The sequence below is a fragment of the Rhodotorula toruloides genome, assembly GCF_000320785.1.
Source record: "Rhodotorula toruloides NP11 unplaced genomic scaffold Scaffold5, whole genome shotgun sequence".
Lineage (NCBI taxonomy): Eukaryota > Fungi > Basidiomycota > Microbotryomycetes > Sporidiobolales > Sporidiobolaceae > Rhodotorula > Rhodotorula toruloides.
The window spans coordinates 228021-243450 of record NW_015622965.1 but is presented as its reverse complement, the minus strand read 5'-3'; the positions used below and the strand labels follow the sequence as shown (position 1 = coordinate 243450).

The 15430-nt window shown below is 62.1% G+C and overlaps 6 protein-coding genes across 6 annotated transcripts; 1 reads left to right on the top strand and 5 right to left on the bottom strand.

Moving 5' to 3' along the window:
• Window positions 1–194: 194 nt before the first annotated feature.
• RHTO_06808 (histone-lysine N-methyltransferase SETD1) lies at window positions 195–5010 on the bottom strand (the record flags this gene model as incomplete). Its single annotated transcript, XM_016420467.1, has 8 exons — window positions 195–225; window positions 319–367; window positions 426–547; window positions 607–774; window positions 834–2440; window positions 2500–3864; window positions 3926–4644; window positions 4785–5010. The coding sequence occupies 8 exons, from the start codon at window positions 5008–5010 to the stop codon at window positions 195–197; spliced, it is 4287 nt and encodes a 1428-aa protein (XP_016274868.1).
• Window positions 5011–5649: 639 nt separating this feature from the next.
• RHTO_06807 (zuotin) lies at window positions 5650–7426 on the bottom strand (the record flags this gene model as incomplete). The annotated part of the gene is made up of 7 exons (XM_016420466.1): window positions 5650–5967; window positions 6043–6331; window positions 6415–6706; window positions 6766–6858; window positions 6917–6992; window positions 7056–7276; window positions 7339–7426. The coding sequence occupies 7 exons, from the start codon at window positions 7424–7426 to the stop codon at window positions 5650–5652; spliced, it is 1377 nt and encodes a 458-aa protein (XP_016274867.1).
• Window positions 7427–7725: 299 nt separating this feature from the next.
• Window positions 7726–9423, bottom strand: RHTO_06806 (uncharacterized protein; the record flags this gene model as incomplete). Its single annotated transcript, XM_016420465.1, has 3 exons — window positions 7726–8987; window positions 9040–9268; window positions 9325–9423. The coding sequence occupies 3 exons, from the start codon at window positions 9421–9423 to the stop codon at window positions 7726–7728; spliced, it is 1590 nt and encodes a 529-aa protein (XP_016274866.1).
• Window positions 9424–9759: 336 nt separating this feature from the next.
• On the bottom strand, window positions 9760–10955 carry RHTO_06805 (protein of unknown function DUF3245; the record flags this gene model as incomplete). Its single annotated transcript, XM_016420464.1, has 2 exons — window positions 9760–10609; window positions 10711–10955. 2 exons carry the CDS (start codon window positions 10953–10955, stop codon window positions 9760–9762), a joined length of 1095 nt encoding a protein of 364 aa, XP_016274865.1.
• A 143-nt stretch (window positions 10956–11098) lies between these two features.
• RHTO_06804 (uncharacterized protein) lies at window positions 11099–12986 on the top strand (the record flags this gene model as incomplete). The annotated part of the gene is made up of 7 exons (XM_016420463.1): window positions 11099–11145; window positions 11256–11428; window positions 11495–12239; window positions 12298–12308; window positions 12370–12495; window positions 12560–12776; window positions 12842–12986. The coding sequence occupies 7 exons, from the start codon at window positions 11099–11101 to the stop codon at window positions 12984–12986; spliced, it is 1464 nt and encodes a 487-aa protein (XP_016274864.1).
• A 129-nt stretch (window positions 12987–13115) lies between these two features.
• On the bottom strand, window positions 13116–15201 carry RHTO_06803 (Set1C complex subunit Swd1; the record flags this gene model as incomplete). Its single annotated transcript, XM_016420462.1, has 10 exons — window positions 13116–13391; window positions 13478–13636; window positions 13700–13803; window positions 13863–14089; window positions 14150–14217; window positions 14273–14372; window positions 14438–14584; window positions 14642–14803; window positions 14925–15129; window positions 15183–15201. The coding sequence occupies 10 exons, from the start codon at window positions 15199–15201 to the stop codon at window positions 13116–13118; spliced, it is 1467 nt and encodes a 488-aa protein (XP_016274863.1).
• Window positions 15202–15430: the final 229 nt, after the last annotated feature.

Genomic DNA, 15430 nt, shown 5'->3' with positions numbered 1-15430 from the left:
AGCAGCGAGAATGGAAGCTCGCTTTCTCTCCCCCGCCCTCGACGATGGGACGAGCAGGAGACAGGAGACAGTCGACCCGGAAATGCAATGCACCATGGACAACAAGAGCGGTACGAAGGAAGCTTGGCGAATCAGGCGGAGTTGCGTGCGACGTGAGATGCGAGGTCGTGAAGGGTAGGGAGGAGAGTGTGTGCTCAATTGAGGTATCCGCGGCAGCCGGCGGCGCTATACATCGATGAAAGATGTCAGTAACTGCCGGGCTATGAAGGGAGACGGAGCGGGGAGCCCCTTCGCGGACAAGAGAATCGGCTAACGCACCCGCAAAGACAGGGAATCTTGTTGTCCTCCTCGATCGGAAAGTGGTAGTCTGCATCGTCGCAAGCTATCAGCACGAGCCTTTGGTGGAGCGACAGAACGGTACGCACCGTATGTGACTTCCTCGCCAGGCTCGATGTTGGTCTTGGCGTAAATGACGATCTTCTTGACGCCGTTGATGGTGATGATACGAGCCGTGCAGTTGGGTACACAGCAGTGGTTGATGAGACGACTGCAGGGCGAGCAAGATTTAGCGGAGAGGCGCCAGCCGGGATGACCGGGGGGACGCACCCAAGGTTGCCCTTCTTCGTGGCATCAACGACGAGATCTTCGTCGACACGGAACAGGTACGACGAGCCGATACCTTGCCGCTCGTAAGCCTTCTCGCGACGGTCGGCGACAGTCTGGCGGATGAGCTCGCCGACATACTCGATGACCATGTCACCAGCCGGAATGTGCCTGCAGAACGCGGAATGCGGTCAGAACGGGACAATCTCAATGACGCTGACGCTACGCACTCGAGAGCGAAGAGACCGTAGCCCTCGATGCCGGACCGCGAGAACGTGAGCTGCTTCTTGCGCGTCTTGAGCTGGTTGAACTTGAGGACATCGGTGTCGGTCGCCGTGACCTTCTTGTGCAGCTCCATGCCCCTGACGAGACCACGCGTATTGGCGCGGGCGAGGCGAGAGACGGCGACGCTCGATGCGGCTGCAGTACCTGCGGGTCCAGCCGCATCCGCCGCCTTCGCCTTGTTGCTGGCGGGGCGGTTCGCCATCTTCTCCTCGATAGTGACGGCGTAGAAGCCTTCTGTGCGAGCAGATCCGGTCGAGTGCTTGGGCGGAGCTTCGGCTTCGTCGTCGGAAGGCGGAGGAGTGGGATGCAGCTCCTTGCCGAGCTGAAGTCGCTCGATCGCGAGCTTGAGAAAGAAGAGGTCCTCCTCGTCGGCTGCAAGCCCTGCTTCGAACGGATCGGTCGTCGCAGGGACAGCGATGGGGACGCGGGCTGGACGTTCGGCCTTCTTCGCCGCCTTCTTCAGCTTCGCAATTGGCGCGGGTGAAGCAGCTCGGGACGACTCGTCGTCGACATCCATTGCGTCGTCGAGCTCGACCTTGATAGCCTTCTTCGCCGGCTTGAGCGTGACGGTGTCTGGCGTGGGAGACGGCTCGAAGATCTCGGTGACAGCTGGCGTTTCTTGCTTGACAGCATCGAGGCTGAGCCGTCTTGCCGGGGTCGCCGCCTCGTCCTCGCTGCTCGTGTAGTCGAGGTGGACCTTGACCTTCTTCGGCGTCGCCTTCTGCTTCTTGCGGGCCTCCTGCTTCTTCCGCCGCGCACGCTCGCGTTCGCGCTCCCTTTCCCGCTCCTTCGCCCGTGCATCCTCGTCTTCGCTGCTCTCCTCGCTCGCGGAGACAACGCGAGGAAGCGGCTTCTTCGTCTTGGCGAGGCCCTTCTTGCGCGGCTCCGCCTCGCCTTCGCTGTGGTCGTGTAGCGATTCGGACGGAGCTTCGGACGAGAAGCGGCTTGGGGCAGCGCTCGGTCGTCGTTGACGCTGGCGGTCGTCTGTCGTACCCGTGGCCGAGCGGCGCTTCGCGAAGGACAGGGTCGAGAGGCTTTTGGGCGCTGAGCTTGGCGGCGACAGGACGTCGGCAGCACTCTCGCTCGGCTCAATCTTGACCGCTGGCGCCGTCGAAGTCGAAGGAGTCGCCGAGGCGAAAGTCCGCATGCCATCGCGCTCCCAGCGAGTCAGGTGCTCCTGGATCTTGCCGCGCACAAGGCGAGCCGTGATGTCGTTCTGAAAAGCCTCGAGCAAGTCGGCGATGACAAGGTCCTTTGCCTCCTCGATCAATTCCTCGTCGGTCCAGCCGCTCGTCTTCTTCGGCTTGACCGCCCGGCTGAGCTTGTCGACGATGGCGGCGAGATGACTGCCAGGTTCTGGCAAGCGGCCGCGCGGGCGGTCCTCCTCGGTTGTTGGCTTCGGCGGCAGCACAGGAGGTGGTGCGGGGGTCTCGCAGAGGACGAGAGCGAGCGGTGCGCCGGCATACTTGCGCCCGTTAAGCTTGTCGAAGGCTCGCTTCGCGGCATCCGAGTCCTTGAAGGTGACGTACCAGCCGTCGGCGTCGGCGAAGGTCTGGTTGGGCAAGGTGTCAGTGTGACCGACTGCGTCTGATGCCAGAAGAAGGCGCGAACCTTGTCGATGCGGAAGTCCTGGAAGTGCCGCTCGAGATCCTGCCCGTTCGGCACCGCCATGCGTCCGCCCTGTGCGAGCCGGTGTCGCTGGTACGCCGACTTTTCGATGGACAAGTAAGGCTTGCCGTTGGCGGAGAGCTTCTCGAAGAGGACCTTCTTCGAGACCTGCCAGGCGATCGCACCGACCGGCGCTGCTCCCCATCTGAGCGGTGCAGGTCTTCGGTCACTGTCCCTGCCACCGTGGAAGAAGACAGCGTCCTTCGCGTCCTCCTCTTCCTCGCTCGAACTGCCCGAACGGGCGCCCTCATCATCGCTCGACATGTCCATGTCCGCTTCGCCTTCCTCGCGCCCCTTCGTACGCCGCTCAGACTGTCCGTTCGCGCGCATATTCTGCAACCGCCGCTTGGCAGCTTCGACTGCCTGCGCAACCGCAGACGCCATACTCTCCGACTTCCGAGGCGGGCCACGGCCTGGTGCGCCTGGTCGGTCGGGCACTGAGTGCGGACGAGGCGCGGGCAGACGGCCGTTGCGTTGCGGGCTGATGCGGGCGAATGTGCTGGACGGACGAGGCGGGAGAGGCGCGGGCTGTCTGGGCCTGTCGCGCGTGGGAGACCAGCTTCGCACGGCCGGCTTGATCGGAGGAAGGGGTACGGAGGGCATGGCGATATGCTTGGCGGCTGAGACGGCGTCGGGAAAGGCGCTGATTGGACTCGCTCGCGAGTCTATCGGGGGCGGCGGATCGCGGTGACCGTGTGCTCGAGGTCCGCTTGGTGTCGCCCACCGTGGGCCGCTCGAGCTGGCAAGCACAGACGCATGCGACGACGTGGGAGGCGGAGGTGGAGGAGGAAGCGAAGGAGGCGGGGGTGGTAGGCTGGATGGCGGCGTCGGCTGCTTAAATCGCGAAGGCGGTTTGGGTGCAGGCTTCGGTCGGAATGGATGCAGACGATCCATCTCAGCCTTCACCGCTGCCCTGCACAGCTTGCCGTCCGCATCAAGCACTACCTTGACGCCTTGCTCCGACATGAGCATTGCCATGCCAATCTTCGCTCCATTCGCCTTCGCCACGGCATCCTTCGCGACTGCTCCACCGTCCTGCGCCTGTCCGGCCAGCCTCTTCCGCTCATACTTCTCCCGCGTCGGCTTGTCCGGCTCCGGATCTCGCGGGACGTCGTCCACAAACTTGATCCAGCAGATGCCGAGACTGCCGCCCGTCTGCGTGTCGTACTTGACGTCCTGCTGCTCGATGCGACCGAACGAGCGAAAGTGCGCATGGATGGCGTCGGCTGTCGTGGTTGAGGGAAAGCCAGTCACGAGAATGGCGGATGGAGGAGCTGGTGGAGGCGGTCCAGTCGAGTTCTTATCCCACTGTCGACGCGAAGAGTCGTCAGCGTAGCTCGTCGAGGCGGGGGCAGTGAACAGGACGCACACCGTAGGTGATGACTCCCAACTTGCGCATCAGCGGTCCTTTCCGTCTTCGCGCTTCCAGCTTCTTGAGCTGCTCCGGATCCGTCGTCCTCCTCGGATCCCGCGCGCCCGCATTATCCTTCAAGCCTTCACCATCAACGCGCTTTACGACCTCCTTGCCCTTCTTGATCGGATTCGGGTCGAGAGCGGGGTCGTACAGAACACGGTAGTCCTTCGTATTGAGCGGTTTGTAGAAGAACGGTGGCGGCTTCTCGGGTTCTGGCTGAGAGCGATGCTGCGTATGGGAAGAGGAGGCGGAAGCGGATGTCGATGGTGCGCGAGGTGTTGAATCGCCAAGAGGTGGGCGGGAGGAAGGTTGGGAGGGAGGTCGGGAGGACGAGAAGGCGAGATTTGAGGGGAGTGCGATGGAGATCTTGCGTGGCGAAGGAGAAGCGGCGTCGCTCGTCCGTCGGTCGACAGTGGACGGCAAGTCTCGCCTGTCGCGAACAGAGGGCGAATCCCTTGAATGCCCATTCGCGCGAGACGACGAAGGTGACGGCGCTCGCCGTGCGGAAGAGGTGGAAAGTTGGTCAGGCGAGCGGTGGGAGGGAGACGAGCGGCGAGGCGGTGGTGAACGACGTTGCGGCGAAGGAGACCGTCGTCGGTCCCGATCAGGCGAGCGTCGTCTCGAACTGTCGTGTCGCCCGACGTCGTCAAAGCGCGACCTGCGACTCGGCCCAGCTGCACCAGTCGAGCGAGCGAGAATATCAAAGTCGAGGAGCAATGTCAACGGGAGGGAAGAGCAGGCAACACCGCACAAACGGTCAGCGCGCGGTCCTCGGCAGCTCTGTAGAGCTCTACAAAGCAGACTGGCGACTCACCGTCCCGCCACTCGTCCCGCCTGTCGCGGTACGAGTCTCTCGCCGTCCTCGGGTCGTCGGAGCGTCGGCGGTAGTCGTCCTCGCGCCGAGACGCTCTGTCGCGCTCGGGCGAATCTGCGTGTCGCCTGTCGGGGCTGCGCGCGCGGTACCCGCCTCCCGAGCTCGTCGAGGTGTGAACCGGTCGTCGACTACCGCCGGGTCGATCCCACTCGTCGTCCCATGGCATGGCGCGGGTGTGCTTGCGCAACGAGAGCGTGCACAGCTGCGCTTGAAGAGCTCCTGCAGAGCAGCGCGCCTGCTCGTCGAGTGTGAGGCGAGAGAGGTGTGTCGCTGAATGAAGGCGACGGGTCGTCCTCGTGCCATCGCCTGCTCACCGGCTGAGAGGTGCTTCGACCAGCTGAGCTCGCATCTTACGACGTGACAAACACGAGCGGGCGACTTTGGCGCCGCCCCAAGCGAGATCTCGCCGGACTCGTCGTCCTCCCTCGACCGCCAACACGCAGCTGTCCCTCCGGCGTTAAGGACGGGCTATACCGTCCTACAGTGGTAGCTGGAACGGTAGGACGGACGCTGGGCAGCCTCCCAGCTCCAACGCGTGCTGGTCGACTTGGCCGCTTGAGGCCGCACGCGTCGACTCGCTCGGTCGCTCGCTCACAGTCTTTGATGCTGTCCGGCCTGCTGCGACGGGTATGAGCTGCTCAGGAGATGCTGCTCACACAAGCACAGCCCAGTCGAGCGATGGCGTCGCGACTCTCGACCAGCTCTGCGACTCCTGCTGGCTGCACTGACAAGCCGTACTGCGCGTGAAGGTGTTGCACGCTCAAGCGTCTAGATGCTGCGTCTACGGATAAATGCAGGCAACCGCTCAGGCAAACTCCTTGAACGAGCCAGGCGCGAGCTTGTCGGCAACCTTCTTGGCCTGCTCGACGAAAGCGGCCTTGACTTCGTCCTGGTTCGACGCCTTGTCGAGAACCGCCTTGAACGCGGCAACGTCTTCCGGCTCCATCACAGTGAACATGGCGTCGAGCTCGGCGAAGCAGGCCTCGACGGCTGCGGGCGCGGGTGCGGTGCCGGGGAGGGTGAAGTAGTTGTGCGTGGTGAGGAGGTTGGTGATGGCCTTCTTGTCCTTCTTCACGTTCTTGGCAGCGGCAGCCTTGGCCTTCTTCGCAGCTTCGCGGTCAGCCTGTAGCGCAAAGCGTGCAATGTCAGTTACCTGCCTCAAGCTCGGTCGGGATGACCCATAGAGAGTAGAACGCACCTTGTCGGACGCCTCCTTGGCAGCCTGCTCAGCCTTGGCCTTCTCCTCCTCCTCCTTGCGCTTGCGCTCCTCCTCAGCCTTGACCTTGGGGTCGACGGGCGCACTGCCCGGCGCACCACCGCGACGCTTAGCCTCGCGAGCAGCCTTCTCGGCCGCGCGGAACGCCTTGATGCGCGGGTCGAGCGAGAGACCGGTGTCGACGAGAGTGCGGCGGCGGGTGTTGTCCTCCTTCTTTCTGCGGTCGCGCTCAGCCTTGTTCTTCTTCTCCTGGTGGCGCTTCTCGTCACGGCTGTGAGATAGCGTGATCATCACGTCAGCGAGCAGTCGCAGACAAAATGCGAGAGCTGACGAGAGTTTGGCCCTGCCACGCACCTGTCAGCACCCTCGGGCGCATCCTTGTCGAGATACTCGAACGACCGCCACGAGTCAATGTTGTAGAAAAAGTCGTAGAACGCCTCGACCTCCTGCTTGGGCGCGTCGGGTCCACCGAGTGTCGGGACGGGCTGGCGCTTTGAGAAACGGCCCTCGCGCTCGAAAACGGGAGCCCAGAGCTCGAAGAAGTTGTCGGCAGTCGTCTGCTTCGCGTCGGGGAAGTCGTCCGAGATGGCCTCGTCGACCGAGTCGAACTGGCGGCGCTTCTCGGGGTTCGAGAGGATGTCCATGGCTACGAGCGGTGCACGAGATCAGCGAGAGTCAGATGGGAAAGCCACGAACAGCACGCACCCTTGGCAATGCACTTGAAGAACGAATCGTCGTTGGCAGAGCCACCAGCGTTGGCCTTCTTGTCGGGGTGGTGACGGAGAACCTTGCGGCGGTCTGAGGAGCAGAGGGTCAGCCTGCGGGGCAGCCGGAATCGCGCTAAGCTGCGACTTACGAGCCTTCTTAATCTGCTCCTCGGTCGCCTTGTAGCGGAGGTGCTGCAAGCCGAGAACAGCGTAGTGGTCTTGCTCCTACGAGCGGTGTCGAGGCGAGGTCAGCTCCGCAAGGGATGTCCTGACGCAGTCCCGACGCACCTTCCACTGCTTGGGGTCAAGCTCGAGCAAGTCGCGGTCCTCCTGCTCGTTTCCGAGCTCTGCGTCGGCGTCGTCCTCCTCGACAACACCGTTGCCGTTGGCCGAGAGACGCTCCTTCTCGAGGTGGTCGTCCTCGGCGAACGAGCGCTGGTTCAGGATGCGGCGAGCATGGGCCTCGAAGGCAGGGCCGGAAGGGTACACGGACGCGGAAGAAGAGGGCGCTGCGAGGGAGTGATGAGAGTGAGCTTTGGTGATGAAGCGATGAGGCGAGGAAGGTGCGCACCCGAGATGGAGCCAAAGCTGGGCGCCTTGTACTCCTTCGTGAGGGGCGGCAGAGACACCTGGAGCGTGACAACGGTCGACGAAGCCATGGCGAGCGTGGTGGGCGAGAACAACCGCGACGAGGAGGGGGTTGGCAGGAGACGGCTCACTCGCACTCGCTGTATGGGCTGGTGTTGATGCCAGACGTCTCGCAGCTACTGCTGGCCACCGTTCGGACGACTCGAGCCGAGCCGCAAGGCTTTGTCGCCGCTTGTGGCCCTCCTCCAGCCTCGAGCGCCTCTGCGCTCCGTAGACGCGAGGGTTGGCACTGATTGCTGCTACGAACATCTAGAAAGCTACAAAAGGGACCGCTCTACCCGGCGACGGGCAACAGGCGTCGAACGGACGCTCACTCGACGCTCCCGTCCGTCTTCCACCTCCCGGCAATGTTCCTCAACTCCCTCGCCTCCTCCCCATCCTGCGTGATCACCCCCTGTCCACCATGTTGCTCGTCCCACGTCCTGCTTCGCGCCCTGACGACCCTATTCGTCCAATTGCTGTTCTTCGCACAAGCCGTCTTGCCCTCCGCCTTCGTGCGCCTCGTATCTGGCAGGCCGGCGAGGAAGTAATCCGTCTGGCGAAGGACGAGCTGGGAGACGATGGCTGGCGCGGCAGGATTGGATGCCCATGAGGCCAGAGACGGCGGGAAGGACGATGAGAGGGAGTGGACGAGCGAGCGGTAGGTCGCGAGTTGGATGCCGTGCGGCGCGGCGAGGGTTTCGAAGGCGTGGAGGAAGGAGGACATCGCTTCGCGGTGGGCGGTCGTAAGGAACCTGGTCAAGGTGTCGGAATGAGCCACTGGTTCGTCGTCCTCGTCAAGTCGCCCTTCGTGGGCTGCGCTCGAGGGCGCGCCCGGAAGCGTCTCGAGCGGGTAGTCGGTGGCGATGTAGACCGTCTGAATGGCTGGGTTGCCGGCCTTAAGCGCGAGAAGCGCGTCGACGAGGCCGCCGCCGCAGGACTCGAGGATCGCCGGCTCGATACTTTCCGTGCGCCAGTGAACGCCTACGGCCGGCCCCGCTGCATCGAGAACTCGGCTCGCCAGGTCATGCCATTCGTGCTGGTAGTGGAACGCCGCGTCGATGTCGATCGGGTTCTTCGAGTGGAAGAGCGGCGTGCGCAAGTTGTAGTTCATGAGGAGAATGTCGGAGGAGATGCGATTCTCGAGGTCGATGAGTGACTCGACGACGATGCTGTTCGTGCCGTGCAGGGTTTCGACTGCCCAAAGTCGCTCACGTCCATCGAAGTCGAGCTTCTCCTCCGGCAAGCAAGACTGCCCTTCCGCCGCCGCCGCATCTGGATCCAGCTCTAATGCCCCGCCCGTGCTTGTCGCTCCATACTGTCCCTCGACTTGCAGCCTGACCCGCTGAGCCGTCCGCCGCTCATCCTGCCCATCAAGCCACCTCTCGAAATCGCGCTGGACAACCGCGTTTCCGCCCAGGCGATCGATTTCCTGCAGAAACGGCGGGACGGAGTAGAAGAAGTCGAAGGATTGGTGGCCGCAGGAGGAGAAGCGGGAGGAGTATGCCCGCGGGAGGACGAGGGTGCGGTTCAGGGCAACGGAGAGGTGGACGAGCTGGATGAGGTGAAGCTGGGCGCGCGATTCTTGTTCGCCTGCCAGTACAATCGTCAGCTGTGTTTGATGAAGCGGAAAAGCGGGACGTACCGATGGCGATGGGAACGAGGAAACGACAACCAGCAGGACCCGAACAGACGTCGACATTCTCCTCCGCTCGACTCGGCACGGCAAGCTCGTGTCCCGTCTTAACCGCGCTCTTGACAGTGTCTTTGGACGTCCACGAAGCGTAGGCAAGCAGAGCAAGGAGGAAGAGGCCGGCCATCAGGATGGGTCGCTTCCAGTCAAGCGGCGGTTCTGGCTGCGGGGTCATGGGCATCTGTGGGAGCTTGGGAGCATCAGCTTCGTTCTCAAAGGGTGTGCAGACCAACGCACGGTCTTCCACTCCCTCTGCGACGCGCTTCCCGCTCGCGCCTGCTCCTCCTCCTCGTCGCGAGCTGATTGCGAACCTGGCGACGACCTCAGCGGCAGCATCTCGTACGAGCAAAGCAAGGATCTAGCTGGCGACTGTGCGCGCTGTCCACGGGCGGAGCAAAGGATGAGGAGGACAGACCAACTGGCGAACGGTTTCGACTGCGCAACGAGAAGGCTCGTGCGTTCGACCAGAGCGCGAGCACGCGGATATCCGGCCTCCCAGCGAGACAGAGAGACAAAGAGGAAAGCCGAAAGCGAGAGCGCAAGGCATGGGAAGGAGTGCGGCAGATGCGAGTTGAGAAGGCGCGACGAGGAGGAGACGAGCGAGGACGTCCGCACAACAGGCTGAGTCCTGTCAGATGTCGCGATAAGATGACTATAGTTGCAGCGGGCGCGCTACGACTGCAGCGGCGCTAGGTTGAGCAGCGGCGCCGCGTTCCCTCCTCCTGCCCCGTCCGCCGCACCCGACTTCTTCTTCTTTTTCCGCCGCTTCTTCTTGCTCGGGGTGTCGCCTCCGCCCGTGGCAACCACATCCTCCTTCGATGGTGTCGGAGGGTCTGCGCTCGCCATCGAGGCATCCGCTTCGCCGTCCGCCGCGTCCTCCTGCTCGTCCTTCGCACCATCAAGCTCGACCTTTGCCCGCTTCGGCGACCGCTCCTCTGCTACTTCACCCTCAGCCTCCTTCCTACTCTCCTCCTCGAGCTGGCGCTTCCGCTGCGCCTGCTTTTCCCGCTCGCGCAGCTTCTTGCGCTGGTTCTTCGAGAGAGGCTGGCCGTTAGCCGCGGGTGTCGAGGTACACGGACCGTAGAAGGACGTCGCAGCAACGAGGGGCTTGGCTGTGGAAGTAGATGCAGACGTGGCGGGCTTGACGGGCGACGGGTCGTTGAAGAGCTTCGATTTGGTCGAGGAAGGGGAGGAAGGGCCGGCGGTCTTCGACGGAGTCCCCTTTGCTGATGTAGGCGGGTCTTTCTTCTTTGCTGGAATGACGAATGGGTTCGTGTAGCCATTCGCGCTCGCCTTGCCCTTGCCCTTGCCCTTGCCAACCGTCTTCGCTCGACTGTCCTCCTCGTCCTCCTCGTCGTCGTCCAAGTCGCCTTCGACGCCCTTGCCCGCCGAAAGCGTCGCCTTGACTTCTGATCCGTCGTCGCCCAACGACATGCGTGACTTGCCCATCAGTCGCTGTTTCAGCTTGCGGTCCTCTGCGAGCTGCTTGTTCTGCGAGGCCGGTTGTGCGCCAAGCCCGAGTCTGCGAGGTCAAGCAGGATTGTCAGTTCCTGCGCACACTGCAAAGTCCGCAAGAAGCCTCGTAAAAGCTTCCTGTCCGCCTGCACGTCGCTCCGAACTCACCTTGGCGGCCTCGCCCTGTCCTTCAAGCTCTGCAACCCATCCGCGCCCTTCTTTGCAGCGAACGCACTCGTCCACTCCGGTCCCAGATCCTTCGGCAACCAGCTATCCACCAGCGCTCGTGTCTCGTTGACGGCGTCGTCGAGCGAAGCTTGAAAAGCGACGGGGTCGAAGTCGGGAGATGGAGAGCGCGAGTCGCGCGTTCCGTTGGCTTTGATGGGCCGTGAAGTCGCTTTGGAGGCTGCCATGAGCCTCACTGAGCGCGTACGAGCGAGCGTCGGCGACTGTCACTTCGCAACCTCGCTCGGAGATGGGTTGCGGTCCTCGACTCGCTCCCAACTCGCTGGACTGGGCTGAAAGAGGTTTAGCGGTGCTCAGGCTATCCGAAAACATGCCTCAATTCATTCTGGACGGGCCCCATCTCCCGCCGCCAGATCTGTGCGTCTCTTCTTCCCGCACTCCGTCATTTCCGGTAAAGATGCAGGGCACGGGCCGGAAGCACGGTAGGAGGGTCTGGACAGGAGCTTACAGTCCGCCATTTCCCGCAGCTTCCTCTTCCTCATCCCGGTCTCGCTCCAATGCCTCTTCTTGCACCCGATCTTCCCGTCGACACTCTCTCGGTTACTTCGATTCGCACTCATGCCGCTATCGGTCGCCATGTCGTTTGCAACGCCCTACAAGTATGCTATTGAGCCCCGGAATCAGGCGGTCGGCATGAACTGTCAGTCACTTTTCCTCTCGCAAGGCCCCGAGGTTCGCCTCGCTGACTCGCTTCACGCACGCACAGTCGTCTTCGGCATCATGGGCGCGTATGGGATCATGAAGAGCATCGAGTGGGGCTTCGCGACGGATCTGCTGCCCTATACCTGGGTCGGCTTTGACGGAAAGAGTCCGGCTGAGGAGGAAAAAGCGGCGCAGGTCAACGGAAACGCGGGCGGCGTAGACAACGAGCCGCGCGAGAAGAAGATGCAGAAGCGGAGAAGAACGGAGGAGGCGCAGCGGGAGTATTTGGCGGGTCTCAGGCGGAAACAGGCTGCGCAGGATGGACCTATCGACATCATCCGCTCGACGATGCACCTCTTGATCGCAATGCGCGGTCAAGGGTACGACTTCGGCGCCACTACGACGCAGCCCTTCGCGCTCGATCATGGCCAGTTCCTCCGCCGACTCCTGCTCGAAATCGCATGGAGCCATCCCCTCCTCGTTCTCTGCGCCGCAATCCTCCTCGAACCGCCTACAAGCCGCGACGCCTTCATCTACGCAACCCTCCCCTCGCTCAACGCCCAGCACGCGCACATGCTCGGCGGCTGCGTGACGGGACTCGCCATGGGCACAGCTGTTTTCGCCGCCCTCACCCTCGGGTACAGCTGCTGCACCCTCATAACTTTCGTCGTCACCGCTATCGTCCGCCTCCTTCCTCTTCCTGAAGCCCTCACTCTTCCCCGCTTCGACCCGAGAGAATACCCGCCGTTATTCATTCTCTCTTCCCCGCCTGATTCGGTCGCCAAGTTCTGGTCGGTGCAGTGGCACGCGTGAGTTCATTTTCTCGTGACTGTGTGATGCATCGCTGACTCTCGCTTCGGCTCGCAGCTTCTTCGCTCGTTCGTCTTCCCTTCATCCGCTTCTGCTCGATCTCAAAAGTCACGCCGTCTCGCTTTACAGGACCATTCCGCTTCCTCGCCTTCAACCCGACGCAGCGCCTGTTTCGACCGCTCGTTGGCAAGCAGCTTGGTCGCGCACTCGGCGTTCTCGCCACGTTCGCCCTGTCTTCCTGGATACACGAGTTTGGTGAGCTTCGCAAAGCAGGTTGGTGAAGTCTTACGCTTGCCTGCTCACACATCGCTCATCGCAGGACTCGCAACCTCGACCTCGACTCTTCCTCCTCACTCTCCGCCTCTTCCTTTCCTCGTCAAATGGGGCGGCTCGGTCTACTTCATGTCGCAAGGCGTCGGAATCGTCCTCGAGGGCATGTACACGGCCCTGACGCGGAGAAAAGTCGGAGGGTACGGAGGCGTGTTGTGGAGCAGCTTGTTCGTCTGTCTGTGCGGAGGAATGCTGTACAAGAGCTGGTGCGTCCCATCCTTTTCTCTGATTAACGAAAGTGTAGCGTGCTGACTTGGAAGCGCTTTGACAGGATGACGCAAGGCCTCGTCCGCGAAGTCCCGCCCGTCCGCTACTGGACCTGGCCGCGCTTCGTTCTCCCGCTTGGCTGTCTCCAGCCTCCTCCCCTCTGGATGAACAGCTATCCGACGACGTACGGATACGAGCGAACGCCCTGATAGCGTGCGCAAACCATAGACACCGAAGCAACTCTTATCTATTGTTCGCATGCCCATCTCGCAATCGCATCGTTCCTCTCATTCGTAGCCAACCGGAGAGGCGTTGCCACAGATAGCATTGCGCACGTGCTACCGTCGTCGGCCGCTGGCTTCGGGCGAAGCAGGCTCAAGCGCGACCAAGTCTGCCTCGTCCAGCAAGATCGGCGCCGGGTAGAACGCCTGACCCTTCGCCTCATCATCTTCCGCGTCTTGAATGACGTAGTCCTCGTAAGCGTCGACACCATCGTAGTCTTCGGGCCAGGGTTCGACAATCGCGGCTCGGGTTGAAGGCGTCGTGTGCGAGAGAATGTCGACGGGGTGGTCTTGCAGGTCGGCGGCTCGTCGGCGGATAGCGGTCTCGTCCTCCTATACGTGAAATGAGAAGGCACTGTCAGCGCAAAGTAGGCTGAATGACAGAACGAGCTCTTGAGGCGTAGAAAAGCGGAACGCACAAAGTCGAACTCGTCTTCCTTCTCCTCATACTCGCGGTTTTCGTCTAGCTCTTCGAACCCAGGCGCATACGCACTCCAGTTCTCGACAATCGGTGTGACCCACGTGTGTATCATGCCGAGCGAGGAGACGGAGGCGATGAGCGGGCGAGAAGGGTGCCACTGCAAGTGCGAGTCAGCCCACGTCTCCCAGGGCGCGGGGTAAGGTTGAGACGTCGAACGCACGTCGAGGTCCTCGCACGGATCCTTCGGACCCTCGAGAATCTTGACGAGCGTGCCCGTCTCGCGATCCCAGATGTAGATGTTGTGCGCCGCCTTGTGACCAGCGCCTGGAAAGTGCAGCGTCGTCAGGACAGCATGAGAGCTCACGAGAAGGCTGATCGCGCACCTCCGATAATGTACTCGCCGTCGCTTGAGAACCCGCAGCCGTTCCAAGGCGTTCGATTGACGAGGTCTTGGAATCGGTGGACGACCTCGAAATACGGTATCCGAGGTGGTCGTGGAGGCGGAAGCTCAAACTCTGCGGCTTCTTCTTCGTCGGAAGGCGGTTCAGGGGGATCGGGAGAGAGGGCGATGAGGCGGATGCAGCGGTCGTTCGAATTGAGGATGATGGACCTGCGCGAGCGAGAGAGCGTCAGCGTCATAGCTAGACGAGAGCGGGAATGATAGTCTCACGAGCCGGTCTTGTTGAACGCCAGCTGCTTGACCGGTGCTGGCACACCGATGTACTCGGTCCAGAGCCACTGTCAAGGCGGGCGGATCAGCGCTGCATCGCTGAGAAGGTGAGAGCTCGCTCACCTCCTTCGTGTAGACGTCCCATATGTGGATGTTTCCTCGCGAGGTCCCGACGTAGATCAAGTCGCCTCGAGGGTTGAAGCGAGCAAAGGTGGCCACCTCGCTACATCGCCACCGGAGCAAAATCAGTATCAGGCTACCACGTCGGAGGAAGCTGTCTGAGCGCACCGAATGATCTCCATGTCCTCGTCGTCTTCCTCCTCCTGCACTTCCTCCTCGTCTGGCGGAGGCTCGAGCTCCCATCGCCCACCACCTTCCCGCAGATCGACAAAGACAGGTTGCGTCTGGCCGTGCAGAGTGACGACCAGCATCTTGCTACGGGAGGAAAAGCGTCAGTCGAGAGTGCGCAGGGGAAAGCTGGAACAAACTCGCCTATTCCGCGGGTGCAGGTCTGCGCTCGTTATTGGCGCATCAAAACGGACCGTATGTCGTCGTTCGCCTTCCACCGTATCCGCCGCTGATGCTGAGAGATCCCAGATGATGGCGTTCCAATCTCGCGAAGCCGTCAAGAGGTAGCGGGAGTTGCTTGACCAGCTGCGGGGATCTTTGGGTCAGCTTCCCAGAAACTACGAGCTATAAGCGGGCCGCGCTTGCGAGCACATCCTGCAGAGCCCACTCGGCAGACCCGCAGAATGCGAGGAGGAGCACCACTCACCAGACTGTCGTGACCGCCTTGACATGCCCCTCGAGCCACCGCACAATGCATTTCGTCTCAAAGTCCAGCACGATCACCACCCCGTCCAGCCGCCCAACCGCCAGATAGTGTCCCGCGAAGAGGCCTCGAGGGTTGAAGCGGGCGCAGAGTCCGGCAACATCGACCGACGAGTCGAAGTTCTCGGGGAAGGAGGTCGTGAAGGGATCTGTAGGTGCAAGGGGTCAGCTCAACACGCGTACAACAGCCCGCGAGGCGTACTGAGGAGTTCGAGGTTCATTGAAACCCGTTGGACTGATGAAGTCGGGAAGCGGGAGAGAGACCGCTGGGCTACGTGCGGCGCGTCCTAGCCTAGCGCTGAAAGGTTGCTAGAGCGAGTACACAATACGCCGGAGCCTAGCGAGCGAGAGAAGCGGTGTAGTCTTGACTTGCGGAAGGTCAACCCTCTCGAAGGTCAACTCGCGAAGGACCAGCCAACTGAGAGACAGCAATGCGACTGCGAATGCAAT